The 21,703-nt window shown below is 43.7% G+C and overlaps 1 protein-coding gene across 1 annotated transcript in view; it reads left to right on the top strand.

The window, feature by feature from the left end:
• Nucleotides 1-21,703, top strand: part of LOC137551920 (vomeronasal type-2 receptor 26-like) — a 135,011-nt gene that overhangs the window by 104,943 nt on the left and 8,365 nt on the right. The window contains exon 7 of the mRNA XM_068271371.1: nt 15,907-16,807. Coding sequence (XP_068127472.1) covers nt 15,907-16,807 — 901 coding nt within the window. The remainder of the gene's footprint in view (nt 1-15,906; nt 16,808-21,703) is intronic.

Raw genomic sequence — 21,703 nt, 5'->3', positions numbered from 1 at the left:
ATGACTATGTACTCTGTAATGTGCTGCAGAATATGTCAGTGCTATATAAATACATAATAATAATATGGTAGGACATTAGGCTATGACTATGGTAGGATTAGATTGTGAGCTCCTCTGAGGACAGTCAGTGACATGACTATGTATTCTGTAATGTGCTGCAGAAGATGTCAGTGCTATATAAATACATAATAATATGGTAGGACATTAGATTATGACTATGGTAGGATTAGAGTGTGAGCTCTTTTGAGGACAGTCAGTGAATTGAATATGTACTCTGTAATGTGCTGCAGAAGATGTCAGTGCTATATAAATACATAATAGCAATAATAATATGGTAGGACATTAGACTATGACTATGGTAGGATTAGATTGTGAGCTCCTCTGAGGACAGTCAGTGACATGACTATGTACTCTGTAATGTACTGCAGGAGATGTCAGTGCTATATAAATACATAATAATAATAATATGGTAGGACATTAGATTATGACTATGGTAGGATTAGATTGTGAGCTCCTCTGAGGATAGTCAGTGACATGACTATGTATTCTGTAATGTGCTGCAGGAGATGTCAGTGCTATATAAATACATAATAATAATAATATGGAAGGACATTTGACTAGGACTATGGTAGGCTTAGAGTGTGAGCTCCTCTGAGGACAGTCAGTGACATGACTATGTACTCTGTAATGTGCTGCAGAAGATGTCAGTGCTATATAAATACATAATAATACCATGGTAGGACATTAGACTATGGTTATGGTGGGATTAGATTGTGAGCTCCTCTGAGGACAGTCAGTGACTTGAATATGTACACTGTAAAGTGCTGCTGAAGATGCCAGTGCTATATAAATACATAATATTAATATGGTAAGATACCATATATGACTATGGCAGGGACATGACTATGTACTCTGTGAAGTGCTGCTGAAAATGTCAATGCTATATAAATACATATTAATTATATGGTTTCATATTAGACTAGTAACACAGTTATGTACACTGCAAAGTGCTAGGGACATGTGCTTGTTTAGATGCATTTACAATGAGCCATTGCTGATTACTTTTTTCAAGGTGGGGTGGGGGGGGCAAAGGGAGGAGGATTGAGGAGGGTATAAGAGAGATAAAAAGAAATGGACAGAGTAGAGGAAGACAGTAAAGTTAGCCATACATCAGGCAACCTGTCGATCGACCATCCAATTAGATTATTATACTCAGATAAAAATCAAGAGCGTGTTCGATCGACGGACGATGTGTCCAATTTCTGTCCCAAATTGGTTGCATCTATCGGTCGGACATGCTGCATGACGTAGGGCTGACATACTCGATCAGGTGCGTAACGGTATGCAATATCGGGATGAGCAACAAAACCCCCCTAATGTAAAAAGTGCCCACCCCATTCCCCCCCCCTGCAGTATACTTTACTTGGCGGTGTCCGCCGCTGGCTCCGAGTTTTGTCCTCAGACACACAACCCGCGTTGTTGCTGGCATATTTGTGACATTACACGCGCCCACATATATGCCGGAAACCACGTGGGGCGTGTGTTTTGGAGGCAGACAGAGCCATCGGCAGAAAACCACAAGTAAAGTATACAGCATGGGGCCCAGAGAGGGGGGCACATTTTACCTCAAGGGGGGGACAACGGTGAGGTGGCGGATGCGGCGTCACGAGGAAGATTCCTAAGAGATTTCATACTGAAATCGATCAGAATTTTGGCCTGTGGTGTGTGGGCAGATAACAGATCTTTCTCTGATCAGAGAGAGATCTGTCTCTTGTCTTGGCCGCTCTGCCCATACATTGGCACCTCAATAACAATAATAGGGACTGTGTGAAAGTAAAGAGATATGAGAATTGGGAGGGAGATAGATGTGGAAAAGAGAAAAGGGGGGCATAAGAGAGAGGGGAAGATAAAGTTGAAGAGACACAAGAGAGCTTGAGGGGGAGATGAATAATGGCAGGGCGATTTCTAACCAGGCTCCAGTCTTTACCTCTCTGTTTGGCTGGGACATGCAGAGTAAGCTAATTAAGGGCTGGTTCAGACGGACGTTTGCAGAGCGTTTACTGCCAGCGTTCGGGGCATGGCGTTAAACGCTCCCATTCAAGTGAATGGGAGCGTTTGTACCAAGCTTTTACGCGCGTTTGCACAAACGCGGCGTTCGGGTCCCGATTTTCACTGGCGTTCAAGGAGCCACTGAAAGCTACATGTTGCTTCCAGGGGCGGTTAACCGCGACGGGTAATGTCCCTCTAGGGGAAGAAAAAAACGCGACCGCATCCGAACGCAATGTGAACGCTGCTGAAAGCCTAAACGCATCACGAACGCAACGCCAACGAACGCGACGCCTCCAAACGTCCGTCTGAACCAGCCCTAAGACATGAAAGAGAGGGGGGGGGGGTCAGGGGGACACAGGCAGAGATAACAGATTAAAGTCAGACTGCAAATAAACAGTTAATGATCCAGCTTACACAGCGGGCTCTGCTCGGCTGTCACCTCTCCCTGCTAGAGACGCTCCCAGCTGCAGCACAGCACTCCCGACCATCTCTAACCCTTCTGCTCTGCAGATCCATTGCTGGAGGAGCGAGTGGCTGTCTCTCAGAGAAATCCAAACTTGCCGCTCTGCAGCCAGACGGGGGAGGGGCGTCACACGAAGAGCAGGAATTAGAACAGAGCTGTGCTGTGCTCTGGCTGCGATGACTATGACATGACCTTCTGGTCATACTTCATGGGCCCCTTTACAAAATGATCTTGCTGCACAGCCGTTTGTCTGCCCTGGGAGGCGATGCCCCATGGCTGCATACACGGCAGCCCCACTTCCGGTCTAAGTACAGGGGGGAGGTTCCAGACACCCGGAACAACCCCTTCGGTGCGCCAGTGAAGGGACCCCCGTTTAGCGGCCCTATTGCGGCGGTTTAGCAGGGGCACACATGCCCCTGCTAACTATGAGCTCTGAAGCGAGAATTATTCTCGCTTCAGAGTCTCTTTAAGGAGGATATGTTTTTCCAGAATTGTTAAATCTTTTCTTATTTTAGTACATTTAGAATTCATTTTGTACAGGAAACGCCGAGCTTGGATTAGGCCAATGTGTCTCTCTGCCCGTAATTATTTAGTAGATTGGGTATTCCCAAAGTTGGGTCACCCATTTATTTCACTGTTGTTCCAATTCGAACTTGCTAACTTGTTTAACATTGGGTACAGTGTTGGGGGAGCAACCTAAATTAAGGATCGTAGTCTTCTCATGGTTAAGTATAAAGTTAGAGTACGTCAGGGGCGGACATACGGCCGTGCAGGCCGTGCCGCCGCACGAGGGCCCCTGAAGTTCCGTTTTCTTCAGGGGCCCATGGCATTAAGTACTTTTTTTTTTTTTTTTTAATATTTTTTTTTTTTTTTATTATTTTATTCCCGGGGGCCCCCCGACTCCTATCCTCCCTCCCTCCCTCACCTCGGGGGCCCCCTCCCGATATGCGCGGCGGGAGAGCGAGCGAGCGGCAAATGCAGGAAGGGCTCTCCAGGCATCCGCTAGAGGCCCAGCCGCTTGGTCTCCAATATGTCTCCAGTTGGAGACATATTGGAGACTCAGCGGCTGGGCCTCTAGCGGATGCCTGGAGAGCCCTGAAGACTTCCTGCATTTGCCGCTCACTCTCCCGCCGCGCATATCGGGAGGGGGCCCCCCGAGGTGAGGAAGGGAGGGAGGGAGGATAGGAGTCGGGCCCCCCACCCGGATAGCTACCCACCCGGCTACCTACCCACCCGGCTACCTACCTACCCACCCGACTACCTAACCACCCACCAGGCTTCCTACCTACCTACCCACCCGGCTACCTACCCACCCACCAGGCTTCCTACCTAACCACCCACCCAACTACCTAACCACCCACCCGGCTACCTACCCACCCGGCTACCTACCCACCCACCAGGCTTCCTACCTAACCACCCACTCAACTACCTAACCACCCACCCGGCTACCTACCCACCCGGCTACCTACCCACCCGGCTACCTACCTACCTACCCGGCTACCTACCTAACCACCCACCCGGCTACCTACCTAACCACCCACCCGGCTACCTACCGGGCTAGTTACCAACCCACCCACCAGGCTACCTACCCACCCACCCGGCTACCCGGCTACCTACCTAACCACCCACCCGGCTACCTACCTAACCACCCACCTGGCTACCTACCTAACCACCCACCCGGCTACCTACCGGGCTAGTTACCAACCCACCCACCAGGTTACCTACCCACCCACCAGGCTACCTACCTACCCACCCACCAGGCTACCTACCCACCCACCAGGCTTCCTACCTACCCACCCGGCTACCTACCTACCCACCAGGCTACCTACCCACCCACCAGGCTACCTACCTACCCACCCACCAGGCTACCTACCCACCCACCAGGCTTCCTACCTACCCACCCGGCTACCTACCTACCCACCCGGCTACCTACCCACCCACCAGGCTTCCTACCTACCCACCCGGCTACCTACCTAACCACCCACCCGGCTACCTACCTACCCACCCACCCGGCTACCCACCCACCAGGCTTCCTACCTAACCACCCACCCGGCTACCTACCTAACCACCCACCCGGCTACCTACCGGGCTAGTTACCAGCCCACCCACCAGGCTACCTACCCACCCACCCGGCTACCCACGCACCCACCAGGCTACCTACCTACCCACCCACCGGGCTACCTACCTACCTACCGGGCTAGTTACCCACCCACCCACCAGGCTACCTACCCACCCGGCTACCTACCCACCCACCCACCAGGCTACCAACCCACCCACTCAACCAGGCTACCAACCCACCCACCCACTCACCCACCCACTAGGCTACCTATCCACCCAACCACCCATGGGAGCTGCGCGCCGGATGGAGGCTGGGACAGGAGGTCTGCTGCTGCAGGTGAGTAAATGTTTTTGTTTTATTTATATTAGCAGGTGTATGTTCTGGGCAGGTCTGCCACATGATTGCATGTATTTTCTTCGCAAATCTGCCGACATGATTGCATGTATTTTCTGGGCATATCTGCCGACATGATTGCACGTATTTTCTGGGCATATCTGCCGACTTGTTTGCACGTATTTTCTGGGCATATCTGCCGACTTGATTGCATGTATTTTCTGGGCATATCTGCCGACTTGTTTGCACGTATTTTCTGGGCATATCTGCCGACTTGTTTGCACGTATTTTCTGGGCATATCTGCCGACTTGATTGCACGTATTTTCTGGGCATATCTGCCGACTTGATTGCACGTATTTTCTGGGCATATCTGCCGACTTGATTGCACATATTTTCTGGGCATATCTGCCGACATGATTGCACGTATTTTCTGGGCATATCTGCCGACATGATTGCACGTATTTTCTGGGCATATATGTGTATTTTCTTGAGAAAACCTGCACAATTATGTGAATTTTCTGGGGAAAGGGTCACCAAAACTTGGGCCCACTGTCTTTGTGTTGCACTTTTCAAGGGAACCTGAGGTGAGAATAATATTGAGGCTGCCATATTTCTCTCCTTTTAAGCAATACCAGTTGCCTGGCTGCCGTGCTGGTCCTCTGCCTCTTATTCTTTCAACCATAGACCCTGAACAAGCATGCAGCAGGTCAGGGGTTTCTGACAATATTGTCAGAACTGAGAAGATTAGCTGCATGCTTGTTGCTGGTGTAATTCAGTTTATTACTGCAGCCAAATAGATCAGCAGGGCCGCCAGGCAACTAGTATTGTTTAAAAGGAAATAAACCCTCACCCCGGGTTCGCTTTAAGTTACAGTTAGCTCCGCCCTCATCCGGTCATTGCCACGCCCATTTTTTTGCCGCGGCGCTACGCGCCGCAGGTTCTGTCCACTAATTTTTGCCGCAGGTTGTAGCCACGCCCATATTTTGCCGCGGCGCGCTACGCGCGCCGCAGGTCATAGGGGGCCCGCAATTACAATTTTGCACAGGGGCCCACTGCTGGCTGTGTCCGCCACTGGAGTACGTAGAGTAGTTGTCTTGTCAAGAAGTTCCTGACAGCTAGTGATAGATTGGACAGGATTGGTTAGGAATAGGATTAATAATAAGTCGTCGGTCTAGACAAGTATTTTAATCTCATCTTTATTTGTTTTGACTCCTTTTATCATATTATCATTCTGAATTAGTTGAATAATAGCTTCTAAACTGAAGCTGAATAACCAGGTAGACAACGGGCCTTCCTGTCTAACCCCATTCTTAATATAAAATTGCTAGCAATATATCTGTTAATGTTGACTCCTGCACTTTGATTTACATACAATATTTTTATTTTATTGATAAAGTTAAATCCAAAGCCGAACTTCTCCAGAATTCCATAGACAAAGTCCCTGGAAAGTCGGTCAAACGCCTTTTCTGCGTCTACTGCAACCATTATTGCTTTAACTCCCCTTTTTTATGAATTTATGTGGGGTTTATTTTTTACTAATTATTAATTTTCTATATATTTTACAGGGAAAAAATAGAATATATGGTAGCATATATGGAAAGCACATTTAAAAGTGCCATGAGGACAAATGGGTGCAAAATATTGCCAATTGTAGAATATCAGTAAATTTACCTGTTACTAATAGTCTTCTGTTACCTATATTTTCCTATTCTCACACTAACCTTCCCTCCATCTATGCCTAACACTAACCTATTCCCTACCTATATCTAACCCTAACCTGCTTCCTACCTATGTCTAACACTAACCTACTCTTTACCTATGTCTAATGCTAACCTCCCTCCATCTATGCCTAACACTAACTTACTCCCAACCTATGCCTAACACTAACCTCCCCATCTATGCCTAACACTAACTTACTCACAACCTATGCCTAACACTAACCTCCCCATCTATGCCTAACACTAACTTACTCCCAACCTATGCCTAACACTAACCTTGGAGATAAACTTAAAGCAAGGACCTCCAAGGTGGTGTTCTCTGAAATACTGCCAGTGCCACGTGCTACATCTGAGAGACAGAGGGAGCTTAGGGAGTTAAATAAGTGGCTGAGAAATTGGTGTAGGAAGGAAGGGTTTGGGTTCCTGGAGAACTGGGCAGACTTTGCAGTCGGCTACAGGTTCTACAGCAGGGACGGGCTGCACCTTAATGGGGAGGGTGCAGCTGCATTGGGGGAGAAGATGGCTAAACGGTTGGAGGAGATTTTAAACTAGGATCTGGGGGGAGGCGGGAGGATAAAGTCTCAACATATAGACAAGATAAGGTAAAAAGACAGTGGGAGCCTAACATTATGGGGGGTGGGGACAGTGTAAAGATTAAGGAGGTTGGTAAAACTTCAAGTAGCCCATTTCAGGTAAACAAAATTGGTAAATGTGGTGGTAAAAATATAAAGTGCATGATAACCAATGCTCGGAGCCTTGCAAATAAAATAGATGAACTAGAGTTCATTCTGAATGACAAAGGCTATGACATTGTGGGAATAACCGAGACATGGATGGATGAAAGTCATGACTGGATAGCCAATTTAAAAGGATACAATGTGTTCAGGAGGGATAGAACAGGGAAAAAAGGTGGAGGGGTTTGTCTCTTTGTTGAGAATTCTTTTACAGCTGTCCTCAACGATGAGATGGAGGAAGATTGCGAAGATGTGGAGTCCGTTTGGGTAAATATTCATGGTGGAAATAAAAGTTGCCAATTGCTTATTGGGGTATGCTACAGACCACCTCATATTAATGAAGCTGCAGAACTGCAATTACTACAGCAAATTGAAAAAGCGGCAAGTAAAAATGAGGTCATAGTTATGGGCGACTTCAACTTTCCAGACATTGACTGGGGTATTGAGGCTACCCATTCTGGTAAAAGCAGCAGATTTCTGGCAGCACTACAGGACAATTACTTGACTCAAATGGTAACGGAACCAACTAGGGGGAATGCGTTACTGGATCTGATCATTTCGAATAGACCAGATAATGTATCAAATGTGCAGGTTCAAGAACATTTGGGAAATAGTGATCACAACATGATAACGTTTGATCTGGTGACTGATAGGCCACGGGGCAGCGGGACCACTAAAACTATGAATTTTAGAAAAGCAAAGTTCAATCAAATCAGGCAGGCACTAAGTTTGGTGAACTGGGATAATATACTACAAGGGGAGGACACTGAAGGGAAATGGCAAGCTTTTAAACGTATTCTCAATCAATATTGTAGTATGTATATCCCATATGGAAACAAAATGTCTAGGAATAAAAAAAGGCCTCTATGGATGAATAGAAAGGTTAAAGATAAAATGAAGAGGAAAAAGAATGCCTATAAGGTCCTAAAACAGGAGGGGACCGAGGCTGCACTAAGCAATTATAAGGAGTGCAATAAAAATTGTAAAAAAGAAATTAGGCTGGCAAAGATCGAAGCTGAAAATCAAATCGCTAGGGATATCAAATCTAACCCAAAAAAGTTTTACAAGTACATCAACTCTAAAAAAAGAAAGGTTGACTGTATAGGACTCCTAAAGGATGAGGGTGGGAACTCAATGGTGGATGACCAAGGTAAGGCAGAGTTATTAAATGCTTTCTTTGCTTCTGTCTTTACAAAGGAAACAGCACTGTTGCAAATTACAGAGGCGGAAGAGTCTCAATCTTCTAACTGTAATATTAAATACTTAACGCAGGAAGAAGTAAAGGCAAGACTAAATAAATTAAAAATAGACAAGGCACCTGGCCCGGATGGCATGCATCCTCGGGTCCTAAGGGAATTAAGTTCAGTTATAGATAAACCCCTTTATCTTATCTTTTGTGACTCTCTTGCAACTGGCAGAGTCCCAGTGGATTGGCGTACAGCCCACGTTTTCCCATTATTTAAGAAGGGCAAAAAATCAGATCCAGGAAATTATAGACCTGTAAGCTTAACATCAGTTGTATGCAAACTATTTGAGGGGTTACTAAGAGATACTATACATGACTTCATAGTAGAAAATAATCTTATTTCTCAGCATCAACATGGGTTTACTAAAGACAGGTCCTGTTTGACTAACATGCTCAGCTTTTATGAGGTAGTGAATGCTAATATGGATATTGGGAATGCTGTAGATGTGATATACTTAGACTTTGCTAAGGCATTCGACACTGTTCCCCACAAAAGTCTGGTGCAAAAGATGAGGATGCAAGGACTGGGGAAGAGTCTGTGTGCTTGGATAGGGAACTGGCTAATGGACAGAAAACAAAGAGTTGTGGTCAATGGATCATACTCAAAATGGGAGACTGTTAGCAGTGGGGTCCCACAGGGGTCTGTACTGGGTCCAGTGCTCTTCAATTTATTTATTAATGACCTAGTGGATACAGTAGTGAGCAATGTTGCTATTTTTGCAGATGATACAAAATTGTGCAGAATCATCAACTCTAAGGAAGATAGTGTTATATTGCAACAGGATCTGGATAGGATGGCTATATGGGCACATACATGGCAGATGAAATTCAATGTTGACAAATGTAAAGTCATGCATTTTGGTCGTACCAATGGTCTAACACCATACAAAATAAATGGGATACAGTTGGGGACATCAAACTTGGAGAAGGACTTAGGAGTACTCATCGACAACAAGTTAAATAATCGTACTCAATGCCAAGCCGCTGCAGCTAAAGCTAACAAAATTTTGGGATGCATTAAAAGGGAAATAAAAACTCGAGATGCTAGCATAATATTGCCCCTGTTTAACTCTCTAGTAAGGCCACATCTGGAATATGGAATTCAGTTCTGGGCACCACATTACAAAAAAGATATTGCAGTTTTAGAGCAGGTGCAGAGACGAGCAACAAAATTGATACGTGGGATGGAAGGTCTCACTTACCAAGAAAGGTTAGATAAACTGGGTTTATTTAGTCTAGAGAAAAGACGCCTTAGAGGAGATCTAATTAACATGTATAAATACATCAGAGGGCAATATAATAGCTTGGCGGATGAGCTTTTTGTCCCTAGGCCTTCTCAAAGGACTAGAGGACATGATCTGCGCATGGAGGAAAAACGTTTTAGCCATTTATTTAGGAAAGGGTTCTTTACAGTAAGAGTGATTAAGATGTGGAATGCATTGCCACAGGAAGTCGTTATGGCAAACTCTATACCTGCATTTAAAGGGGGCTTAGATGCTTTCCTTGCGTTGAATGACATCCATGGCTACAATTACTAGGTAATGCCAATGATGTTAATCCAGGGATTTTATGATCAACAGGGATATGTGAGGGAGCAGGCTGGAGTTGTACTTTGTACTGGTTGAACTCGATGGACGTATGTCTTTTTTCAACCAAAGTAACTATGTAACTATGTAACCTCCCCCATCTATGCCTAACACTAACCACCCCACCACCTAACACTAACACTGCCGCTAACCATTGTTCGCAGCACAAGATGTAATTATAGACTATTGTAGCCAAATAGTTCCTATGTAGATTTTAAGGCCACTATACATAACAGAAGTTTTGCATTTAAATAGTCACTATTTAGATGGTACAGCTGTTTAACAGAAGTAGCAGCCAAATAGCCACTAAGTTAATAGTACAGCTGCTATGAAAAAGTATTGCAGCAAATTAGCCGCTATTTCAATGGTACAGCCACTAACATAATTATTGAGCCTTTAAAGAGTAACTGTTGGGCATCAAATCAAAAATCAATTCTTTATTTGTATCTGGTAAACAAGTAATAAGGATGCTAATCAGGCAATCCAAAAGTTAAAATCACTATTACTTTTCTTGTTGATAAATAATCATTCCCCAGTTTACATGACTCTTATTTGGTACACAGAAAATTTGGTACACAAAAGAGAAGTTGCAGGGCATGCTGGGTTGTCTTTTTTTGCATCTCTACTTCTCCTCAGACTTAAATAATGCAGCCTGATTGGCTGAAGCCTCTTTCCCTCCTGTTTTCCCCTCCCACACCTCTGTTCCTCTCTGATTACCCAAAATTTCTCAGGCTAAAACAATGCACTTTCTATAGTGGAGGGCGGACAAATCAGGCAGAGGAGACTAAGGGCGGATATTACATCAGGACTGGCTTCAAAATAGCCACAGTAAATATGGAAACTGTCTAGAATAGGATTCTCTACTTTTCCTTTGTAAACTTCACAGGAATCATAATGTGGACAGTGCAGTACATATGTTATGTAAGTAGAGTAAGTATTTACCTACTTACATAATTGTTTTTTTTTTTCTGAGATAGTAAGGCTGACAGCTCTTCTTTAAAGGGACTCCAAGGAGTGCCCAAATTTAAAAGAATACACTTACCTGGGGCTTCTTCCAGCTCACTGTAGGCAGCGAGGTCCCGCAGCGTCCTCCTGGCTCTTCTCATTCAGCCTCCGCCGCCCCCCATTATCCGCGTTACCCGGCGACACCCGGGCCTGGTGTCGGCCGGCTCTTCCCGGTTATTGACGCGATGCGTCATCACTACGGCTGCCTCGCGTCACCACGCCGGCCGGAGTCCCTTTAAATCTGTAGCAGTGATAAAATTACCTTGGCAGTATAGCAGTAACCACATGTCCTTGGGCTGTTATTCACTGTTTCTTATATGGAGTCTCTGCAATTAACGGGAAAACTTTGTGCCATTGGATTCAATAGAAAATACTCTGAAACTCAATATTAACTCATGAAACTAATTTCCATTTTCTGATTTCTATTTTCCAATTTACTGATGCTGATGCTGATTTCCAAATGGAAATGTGGAAATTTCAATTACACAGAATCTGAATGAGCATCCCTAATCCCTGTGCTGGATTTTTCAATAATAATCTGGAATCCCAAAAACATACTTATTAAAAGTTGTGATTTTCTATTTCTATAATCCAATCTGTGATTGGATTAGCTGTATACATACTCTATTCAGCCAAATAGATCAGCAGATTGCCGGGCAACTAGTATTGTTTAAAAGGAAATACATATCCATCTCACTTCAGGTGTCTTTTAAAGAAAACCTAAAGAGTCACTGCATTACACCAACAGGCACTGGGATGACTGACATATTACTTCCTGCTTCAGTGGACTTCTAGGTAAGCATTGCACCTGGGACACAAACAGAGATATTACACTTCAGCCCACAAGCAATTTTCACATATTAGAGCTGCTCCCATTCATTCGCCAATAACTTTATTACTACTTATCACACTTAAATGATTTCTATATTTATTTTTTTCAGGACAAACTAGGCTTTTAGTGGCTGATATTTTTTGTTTAGTAATTACCGTACTGTGTATGCATTTTAAAGGGAAAATAAGAGAAAAAGTAGAAAAAACACTATTTCTCCATTTACATTCATTATAGCTTTACAATAAACTGTGCTAACTATAAGTTAAACCCACACATTCATCCTGGTTATTGCAATGTTTAGATTATGTTCTTAGTACAATGTATGGTGACAATATTGCATTTGGAAATATAGGTGTCTATTTTTAGTTTTTTGCTTTTTGATTTCTCATTCTACACCATAGATGATTATAAAATCTAATTTGCAAAAATAATAGTAATATACTCCTATGGCATACATATTTAAAAAGACAAATTACTAAGGTAACAACATATGTATTTTCTTTTATATTCTGTCACTTTGTTCTCAATTTACAAGTTGTTTTTTTTTATTTTAAAATGGCATTGCTTTTGATCCAGTTTGTCACTAAAAAGAATACACAAGACATAGGCCTCAACCCTAAAACACTTTCTACTACTTATCACAGTTAAAATGTTACCACATATGTCTTGTATAGTTTTCCTAAAACTTTCCTAAGTTTGATCATAATTTTGAAAATTACTTTTTATGTTTTGATTGAGTTTGTCCCTTCTTATTTTTTTATGTGACATGGGTCCAAGCTTTAAGACACACCAACATGTATTCTACAGCTCATCATGGTTAAAATGATACCACATGTGCCTCATTTAGTAACAAATTGGTGGTGCACTTTCCACAACTACACTGGCAGTAAATATATCTCCTGTTTGCATTAAGTGGAAACTTGTGTACACCACATAGTAGTATGATGTCATACTCTCAACCAAGCTTGGTTTGATATTTTTACCACTGTTAAAAAGCCATAGTTGGCTGCAAAATGATATAAAACAATTTGTTTTAATAAAAACTGTTCCAAAATAAATGACGTAGTGCTGTCACATGTTATATCTTATTCAACCTGTCTTCAAAAAGTGAACTTGTCTATTTATTTATTTATTGCATTTATAAAGCGCCAACATATTACGCAGTGTTGGACATTAGTTAAGGTTGTAGACAATTTTTAGGGGTGACATACAGCAATAAGAGCATACAGGAATACATGAAAACCAGATCGCACAGCACAGTATGAGTTCAAGGTAATGCTTAGTCAGTCACTGGATGAGAGCATGGAGATTAGGCAAGTTGAGTTAACTCAGATCCATAGGATTGGTGTATGGTAGTGGAGGTGCATGAACAGGTAGGAGACATAAGTAGGAGGACCCTGCCGAAGGCTTAAATTCTAGAGGGAGAGGTAGGGACACGAAAGGTAGGGGACCAGAGTTCAGCTGGAGGTTTAGAGCACTAGTGAGGGGGGTAGGCCAGAGTGAAAAGGTAAGTTTTGAGGGCCTTCTTGAAGATGTTGAAGGAGGGGTAAACCCTAATGGGGGGAGGTAGGGAGTTCCATAGTGTTGGAGCAGCTCTTGAGAAGTCTTGGAGGTGTTCATGGGATTGGGTGATGCAGGGGGCAGTTAGGAAACGTTTATTGGAGGAGCAGAGTGAGTGGCTAGGTGTGTACCTCTGGGTACGATTGGAAATGTAGATGGGCAGGTTTTATGGACAGATTTGTAGGCCAGATACAGTATCTTGAATCTGATTCTGGACTGGATAAGAAGCCAGTGGAGGGATTCACAGAGGGGAGCTGCCGTGGTGGAACAAAAGAAGAAGTGGACAATTCTGACTGCCGCATTCATGACGGACTGCAGCGGGGCAATTCGGGTCATAGGGAGACCAGACAGAGGAGCACTGCAGTAGTCAAGGCTGGAAATTATGAGGGCATGGATGATGAGTTTGCTAGGGACAGAGGTCAGGAAAGGGCGGATCTTGTAGATGTTATGGAGGTGGAAGTTGCAGGACTTTGTGAGGCTTTGGATTTGGGGGGTGAAGGAGAGTGCAGAGTCCAGGATGACACCCAGAAATCGGGCGTGAGAGGTAGGACTAATGGTAGTGTGGTTAACAGTAACATTTACATTTGGGAGGGTCAGGGATAGCCGGGGTGGTAAGATCATAAATTCCGTTTTGTCCAGCTTTAGTTTCAGTAACCTAGTGGACATACAGGAGGAGATGGCTGATAGGTAGGAGGAGACCTTGTCTGTGGTAGTGGTGGATAGGTCAGGGGTGTGGAGGTAGGTCTGGGTGTCATTTGCATACAGATGATAATTATGTCTGGGTGTCATTTGCATACAGATGATAGTTAAAACCCATTGAGAAGATAACCTTGCCAATGGAGGATGTGTATAGGGATAACGGTAGGGGGCCAAGGACCGAGCCTTGGGGGACTCCTACCGAGAGGTGGTTGGGGGTGGATGCGGACTCACTGAAGGAGGTCATGAAGGTGCAGTTGGAGAGGTAGAATGAGAGCCAGGCCAGAGCGAGGTCATGAATATCCATGAACTGGAGGGACTGGAGGAGTAGGGGTGATTTACTGTTCATTTGTTGTTTACTCAGGATAGAATAACAGTTTATCTGAAATAATACAATAACAATACAATAACATTTGTACAGCGCTTTTTTCCCATAGGACTCAAAGCGCATAGTTCTGTCTCAGATTAATACAGACTGGGTTGTGTTACAGAGGAGATAGTCAGATGTTCATGAATGCCAGACTGAAGAGGTAGGTTTTCAGTTTAGACTTAAATGCTTCCAGGGATGGAGATGTCCTGATTGGGTGTGGCAGGGAGTTCCAAAGTGTAGGGGCAGCATGACAAAAGGCTCTGTCTCCAAAGGTTTTGAGGTGGACTCTGGGGGTGACCAAGGTGTTACGTCCTTTTGATCTAAGATTGTGGGGGGTGTGATGCAGTTGCAACAAGTCCTTCAGGTATCCAGGGCCCAGATTGTGCAAGGATTTGAATGTCAGTAAGCCAATCTTAAACAGAATTCTCCATTTTATCGGTAGCCAGTGGAGTGAGCACAGGGTTGGTGTTATGTGGCAATGGCAGGGTTGGCTCATTAACAGCCTTGCAGCGGCATTCTGTACTAATTGCAGGTGGCGTAAGTCTTTCTTATGCAGGCCTGTGTAGAGGACATTGCAGAAGTCTAACCTTGATGTGAAGAAGGCATGAACTAGGGTTGGAAGATCCTCTGAAGGAATTAGGTGTTTAATCCTTGAAATATTCCTTACATGAAAGAATGAATGTTTCACAACAGCTGAGATTTGATTCCTGAAGCTTAATTTCCCATCAATCAGTACTCCCAGGCTGCGCACACAGTCTGAGTTGTTCAGGTCTGAGCTCCCTATCCTTAGCGGTGTTGGTTGAGACTTGGGCTGCTTTGCTGTTGAGCCCTGGCCCTCGATAACAAGAACCTCAGTTTTGTCAGCATTAAGTTTTAGCCAATTATTATTCATCCACTCCTGAAGCTCAGCTAAGCATGCATTTATTTGTGGAGTAGAGTCTGTGACGCCAGGTTTGAATGACAAATATAGCTGGGTGTCATCAGCATAGCAATGATATGTCAGGCCATGTTTTTGTATGATTTCTCCAAGTGGCAGCATGTATATGGTGAAAAGGGCATAATATTGCGCCCTGAGGTACACCATATTTTAGTGGTACAGGGTTGGAGAGGAAGGGCCCTAAGGCTACCCTTTGAAATATAGATAAACAAATGATTTTATATACTTGTCAAGTTATTGGCAATAAATCAAGCAGGTATACAATCACAACATATTTTTTTAATGTTATTCCTAACATGTCTTCTCTTCCATTTCAGACACTCAGAATTGCCAGAAATGTCCTGATGATGAGTGGACAAACGAAGCAAAAACGAAATGTGTTCCCAGACTTCAGGAGTTTCTATCTTATCAGGACAATGTAGCTATATTTTATATTGTCGGTTCCCTATTTTTTTCAGGGGTCTCAGTCATAATAACTGGGTTATTTGTTATATTTAGGGACACTCCCATAGTCACTGCTAACAATCGGAACCTCAGCTTTGTTATCCTCCTATGTCTTGTGCTGAGTATGACAAGCATATTTCTTTTCCTTGGTTGTCCAGTTGAGATAACTTGCTTGCTACGCCAAGTAATCTTTGGGATCTCCTTCACTATTGTTCTATCATCAGTTTTGGCCAAGACTATCATGGTTTGCATTGCCTTCAAAGCCACCAAACCTGGTTCATTGTGGAGGAAGTATTTAGGAGTCAAGTTGCTTATTATAGTGGTCTTAGTGTGTTCATCTGTTCAGACTGTCACTATAATTCTTTGGCTATCAGTTTCTCCTCCATTTGTAGAGTATGACATGCACTCTTTTCCTGGGAAGACCATCGTTCAGTGTAATGAAGGCTCTGTTCTGGCTTTTTATATTATGTTTGGTTATATGGGACTTCTGGCCGCTGTGAGTTTTGTTCTGGCCTTCATGGTGAGGACATTACCTGACATATTTAATGAGGCCAAATACATAACCTTCAGCATGCTGGTGTTCTGCAGTGTCTGGATTGGTGCCATCCCGGCCTACCTGAGCAGTAAGGGGAAACAAATGGTCATTGTGGAGATATTTGCTATACTGGCCTCAAGTATTGGAATACTGGGCTGCATATTCTTCCCGAAATGCTACATTATATTGCTGAGGCCTGAAATGAATGACAAAAGACATTTATTTCATAAACACTTGTTGTAGGTAAAAACTTGCATTTTTTGCTTTTTTTATTGAAGGTGGAATACTGAATGAGTTATTATTTTTACCTGCACTAAGACTAGTGGAATACTGGGCTGTATATTCTTTCCTAAATGCTTTAATGTATATCTAAGGTCTATAATGAATTAAAGGAGAGTCACTTATTAAATAACCATTCTTTGCAAGTTAAGACATTGATTCTGTATCAGATCATTTTAATTACAACTGGAGTAGTACACATTAGGTTTGACTATATAAAGGAAATCACTCAATAACTTAATCACCCAAAAAACTCAGGAGCAAAAAGTAAATTGCATATGGGCCATTGCTGCCATTGCTCTCACCTGCCAACATGCATAACTCCCCCCCCCCCCCACTGGCACACATAGCCTCCAACCTTCGCTGGCACCCACACCACCCCTAGCATCCCTGTGCCACCTACACTGTCCGCAATGCTAACCCCCAATACTTACTTCTGACCCGCCGCACTGCACTACTTGGGAACACCAGTAAAATTTTCTTTAAATTTGCCATGTAGGGTTTTCTTTAGTTTATACACAGACCAATGGTATCCATTAAAAATTGTTAAAGGAGACTCCCGGATTCCATAATTACCCCCCTGGGCCTCCACCTACTCCGAGGAACCAGAGGTAAGAAATTTACCATCTGGGAGGCCACCTTGTTAAAAGGGATTAAAGTATTTCCCCAATGAACACCCCAGGGCCCCCACATTCTCCTGGTTACTGGTGGTGGGTATGAATCTCTTGTACACGTATTGGAAAAGGGCTCTGGGAGAGAAGGAAAGTCATTGCAGACCCTCTATACCAGAGCCCCCACACATCATGGACTATATGGGCTTGTATAGCTTAGGAGGTGGAGCCCTACGTGGTCTGGGATGCAAATTCTGGCTAAACCAGCAACTTTGAAAAAAAAAAATCTCAAAAACTACAAGGTCACTTTGATTTCTTTTACTTGTTCCCACTATTTCTCCTAACATACCTAATACATTTTTTGACAATATCATATAAGTGGGCTTTGCACATTTTACATACTGTATCTTTTAGCATATAAGATGCTATTTTTACCCTCCAAAAAATGGGGGGGGGGGGGTAGTCACTGCGTCTTATATGTCATATCAAGGAGTCCCCAAAATATGAATGCCCACCGACGCAAACCAACGACCCGACGCAATGTTGGAAACTCCGTATAGTCTCCATGTGTCTCCTCCGCTGCCCTCACTGTGTTCTCCTCCACACCTCATTGGGTTAGAGACACACTAGCACCTTAAATTTATTCAGGGGGAGTGGAGGAGGACACAGAAGGGGCAGCAGAGGAGATGCAGGGACAGAAGGGCACACATGGGGCACAGAAGGGCACACATGGAGGACAGAAGGGCGCACATGGGGGACAGACAGGGACACATGGGGACAAAGAGCACACATGGGGAAAGGTCAGCCATGGGGGACAGAAGGGGACACAGAAGGACACATGGTGGACACAGGAGGACACATGGGGGATACAGGAATGAACAATAATTGGGGGAGAACAAGATGCTCATGGACCATGGACGCACCAGGTATAGAATATATTTTTCCCCTGGTTTTTGCCCTCTAAACCTGGGTGTGTCTTAAAGTCAGGAGTGTCTATTATGCTGAAAAATATAGTAATTCCATGTAACAAATAAAATGTACAACTGTACTTCGTGAATTACATGTAATCATAACTGAATGTTTACACAAAACGTCATGGAAGCGAAATTAGAACATTGTGATGATCACTACTACAGGGATGGCTGAGCTGGACAGTGTAGGGTTCCATCTTACTAAGCTACAGTAGCAGGCATGGTCGATGACACAGATGGACTCTGATTCACAATCCGATCTCCGAGTTCTGTTTTTCAATTTTCAAGTTCCGATTGAAAATGCAGATTTCCGATCAGAAATGCAGAAATTTGAAATCCGCCAAATCCGAATGAGCATTCATAATAAAATGGCCCAAACACAATCAAAATTATCAATAAAGCTGTAAAGTGGCAAACAAAACTTTACAGTCAACACCCACTAGTACTATTGAATAAACCAAACAACACCAAAAATCAACAACTTCTGTGCATAACACAGTATATACATCAATTTAAGACATTGCATGAAACCTACTGTTTTTAATAAAGTGTATTAAAGCCCCTGCATACATAACACACCTCTAGAATTCATTGATCCCACAAATATTGCACCTACACTGTAAAAAATAACTGGAATGCCTTGTGGGAAGGCTCTCTCAGTTGTTTGAATGAAACATTGCTCATAAGACTTATCAGACCCAAGGGCTTACACTCCCCTACCTTGTAGTCCTCTGTATCATTCTGCATGTTTACCTGTGAGAAATCAAATCTATTTGCCAAGACATACCGTGGTCACAGTTCCAACAAAAACCATATCTTTGCTGGCAAGCCTAAACATACACAACTCACATGTCCAGATGATGTCTTCTGTGTTGCTCAGTGCACTGTCTCTAACCCACCTGTTGAACAATACAGGAGGTCCTGGGGATACTCACCGCTGCCGCTGTCTCTAGCCATGCTCTGCCCAAGTGGCCAACTGGTGTTAAGCAAGTCAATGTCCCATGAGTGTCCTCCACCTCCACTCAAACTTGTAAGAATCGGTGGCTACATTAACTTTAATTGTGATGATTGAATAGTCTTTATTCTAAAGAGTGAGAAGAGAAGAAAACATGAAGACCACACACAAAGCTGAGAGCATTTTTTCCAGCATTCTGGGGGTGATAGGAATTGTTAACTTTATATTACAGTCAGAATACTGTCATTTGTACTTTTTTAAACATTAATGGGAACCTTAAAAAAAATTGATTAAAAAAAAAATAAGTTTCTTCTAAATAAGTTTCTATACTCATATTTTTAATTGTATTACTGACAATATACAGTATATATGTTAAGATATTTTTTTCATTAGGAAATAGACAAAATTGTGTGTTAATAAGCAGGGATGCTCGGGTAGTACTTTTTAATACCTGCCCGGATCCGGGTAACTAGATATCTGGATCCGATTCGGATATCCGAATTTGACATTTTTATAACCGAACAGAATTAGAGTATCTGACCCTAGTATCTGTAGTATCTGGCCGGATCCGGATACCCGAATTGAAAACCGGAAATGGTCTTTTCAAGGCTCCTTATCCCGTTTTAGAAGCGAAAAACATAACACCCCCCCCCCCTCTCTCTCTCTCTCTCTCTCTCTCTCTCTCTCTCTCTCTCTCTCTCTCTCTCTCTCTCTCTCTCTCTCTCCCTCTGGTTTTGCAGGGATTTTTCTTGCAGACATTTGTAGTATGTCAAAAGCAAGCTCACATACTTTGGCTGGGAATTGAACCCAGGTCCGACTGCGTGGAGGGCAGCTATGCTCACCACCATACCAACAACCACACACACAACAAAGGACAGCATTTTGAAGTCTAGAAGATTCCAGGGCAAGGGTGGGAAGGATGAAAAGCTAGGTGGCCATGAAACCATTCCTGCTAACCTAAAGCTTACTTATAGACAGTCATATGAGACACATGCCGGGTGCAGGGCTGTGTGGTGAGTGATCATATAGACAGTCATACGAGACACTGTAACAACTTGTGAATCGGCGGCTGCTGACACGCAGGGGGTGTCTGCAGCCGCCTCCCTCCCTGGCTCTCAAGTGTTCTCCATTCTGTCGGCGTCTAGTACGCCGGGAACGGTCTTGTCTGCAGCTCACAGGGGGTCTGTCGCGCGGAGACAGGATCTTTATGCTAACAGAAGGCGCGTCAGCTGACCTGCCGGTCGGCTGACGTCAGGGATGACTCACACCGCTCGGATTGGCAGAAATCCGAGGTGGGAGTGGCTGAGAGTCTCCCACTTCCTCATAAGCCTTCGTTTGCCATTCAGTCGGTGTCTGCTGTCGTGAATACTTACGTGTTAGCGCTCAGACCTTAGATTAGATCCAGGTATTGAAACCAAGGACTTCACACCAAGACTAGGATTATTGTATATTATTGATTACCTGTGTTTGACTCTGGCTATACTCTGACTTTGCTTTAGCTTACTGATTCTGTATTTCTGCCTATCTGCCTAAAGTTACTGAACCTCTTGCCTGATTACTGATTACTCTTCTGCCTTCCGATTTCTGTACTGATACTGTCTCTCTGTTGCCGAACTTAGCCTGTCTGACCATTCTACTCACCAGTGGGCCCTTGCCACTGGTGAGGTGTGCTATTTAACCACCAGCCCTCTGGTGTGGTATCACTACTCCTTCTTTAGTGACTAATAGTACCTTGCCAGCTCCTCTGGTAAGGTTTAGTGAAACTACACAGTCACGACTTTTGCTATTAAAGCGGAATATAACCCTGCATTTCAACTTTGCTCTAAAACATTATTTACAGCATATTATATGCAACCAGCATTTTTTTTTTACTAGACCAGCATTGGAAGGGTTAAACACAGAGGTTTAAAGTTAACGTGGAGAGATATGCAGAAGTTCAGATAAATACATTTTAACTAATTAGAATTTAACAAGGTATAAATGTTACACACTCTTTGGCTGTTCTCCAGCTCCTCAGTCAGAGAGATGAGTCACATTCAACACTTAGATACATTTATGTAAACAAAATGTACCTATGTCAGCTTCGGATGCATCTGCAGAATTCTCCAGGAACTTTAAAGCACTGTGTAACCCTTCCAATGCTGGTCTAGTAAAAAAAAAAATGCTGGTTGTATAATATACTGTAAATAATGCTTTAGAGCAAAGTTGAAATGCAGGGTTATATTCCGCTTTAACTTTCCAGCCCCTCTGGAAAGATCTGCTCTCCTTAGATTGTCACTTAACTGATAGTGCCTTACCAGCTCCTCTGGTAAGGCTTCG

The sequence above is a fragment of the Hyperolius riggenbachi genome, chromosome 1 (genome assembly GCF_040937935.1).
Source record: "Hyperolius riggenbachi isolate aHypRig1 chromosome 1, aHypRig1.pri, whole genome shotgun sequence".
NCBI lineage: Eukaryota > Metazoa > Chordata > Amphibia > Anura > Hyperoliidae > Hyperolius > Hyperolius riggenbachi.
Note: the sequence above shows the minus strand (reverse complement) of the source record. Positions and strands in the feature narration are given on the sequence as shown.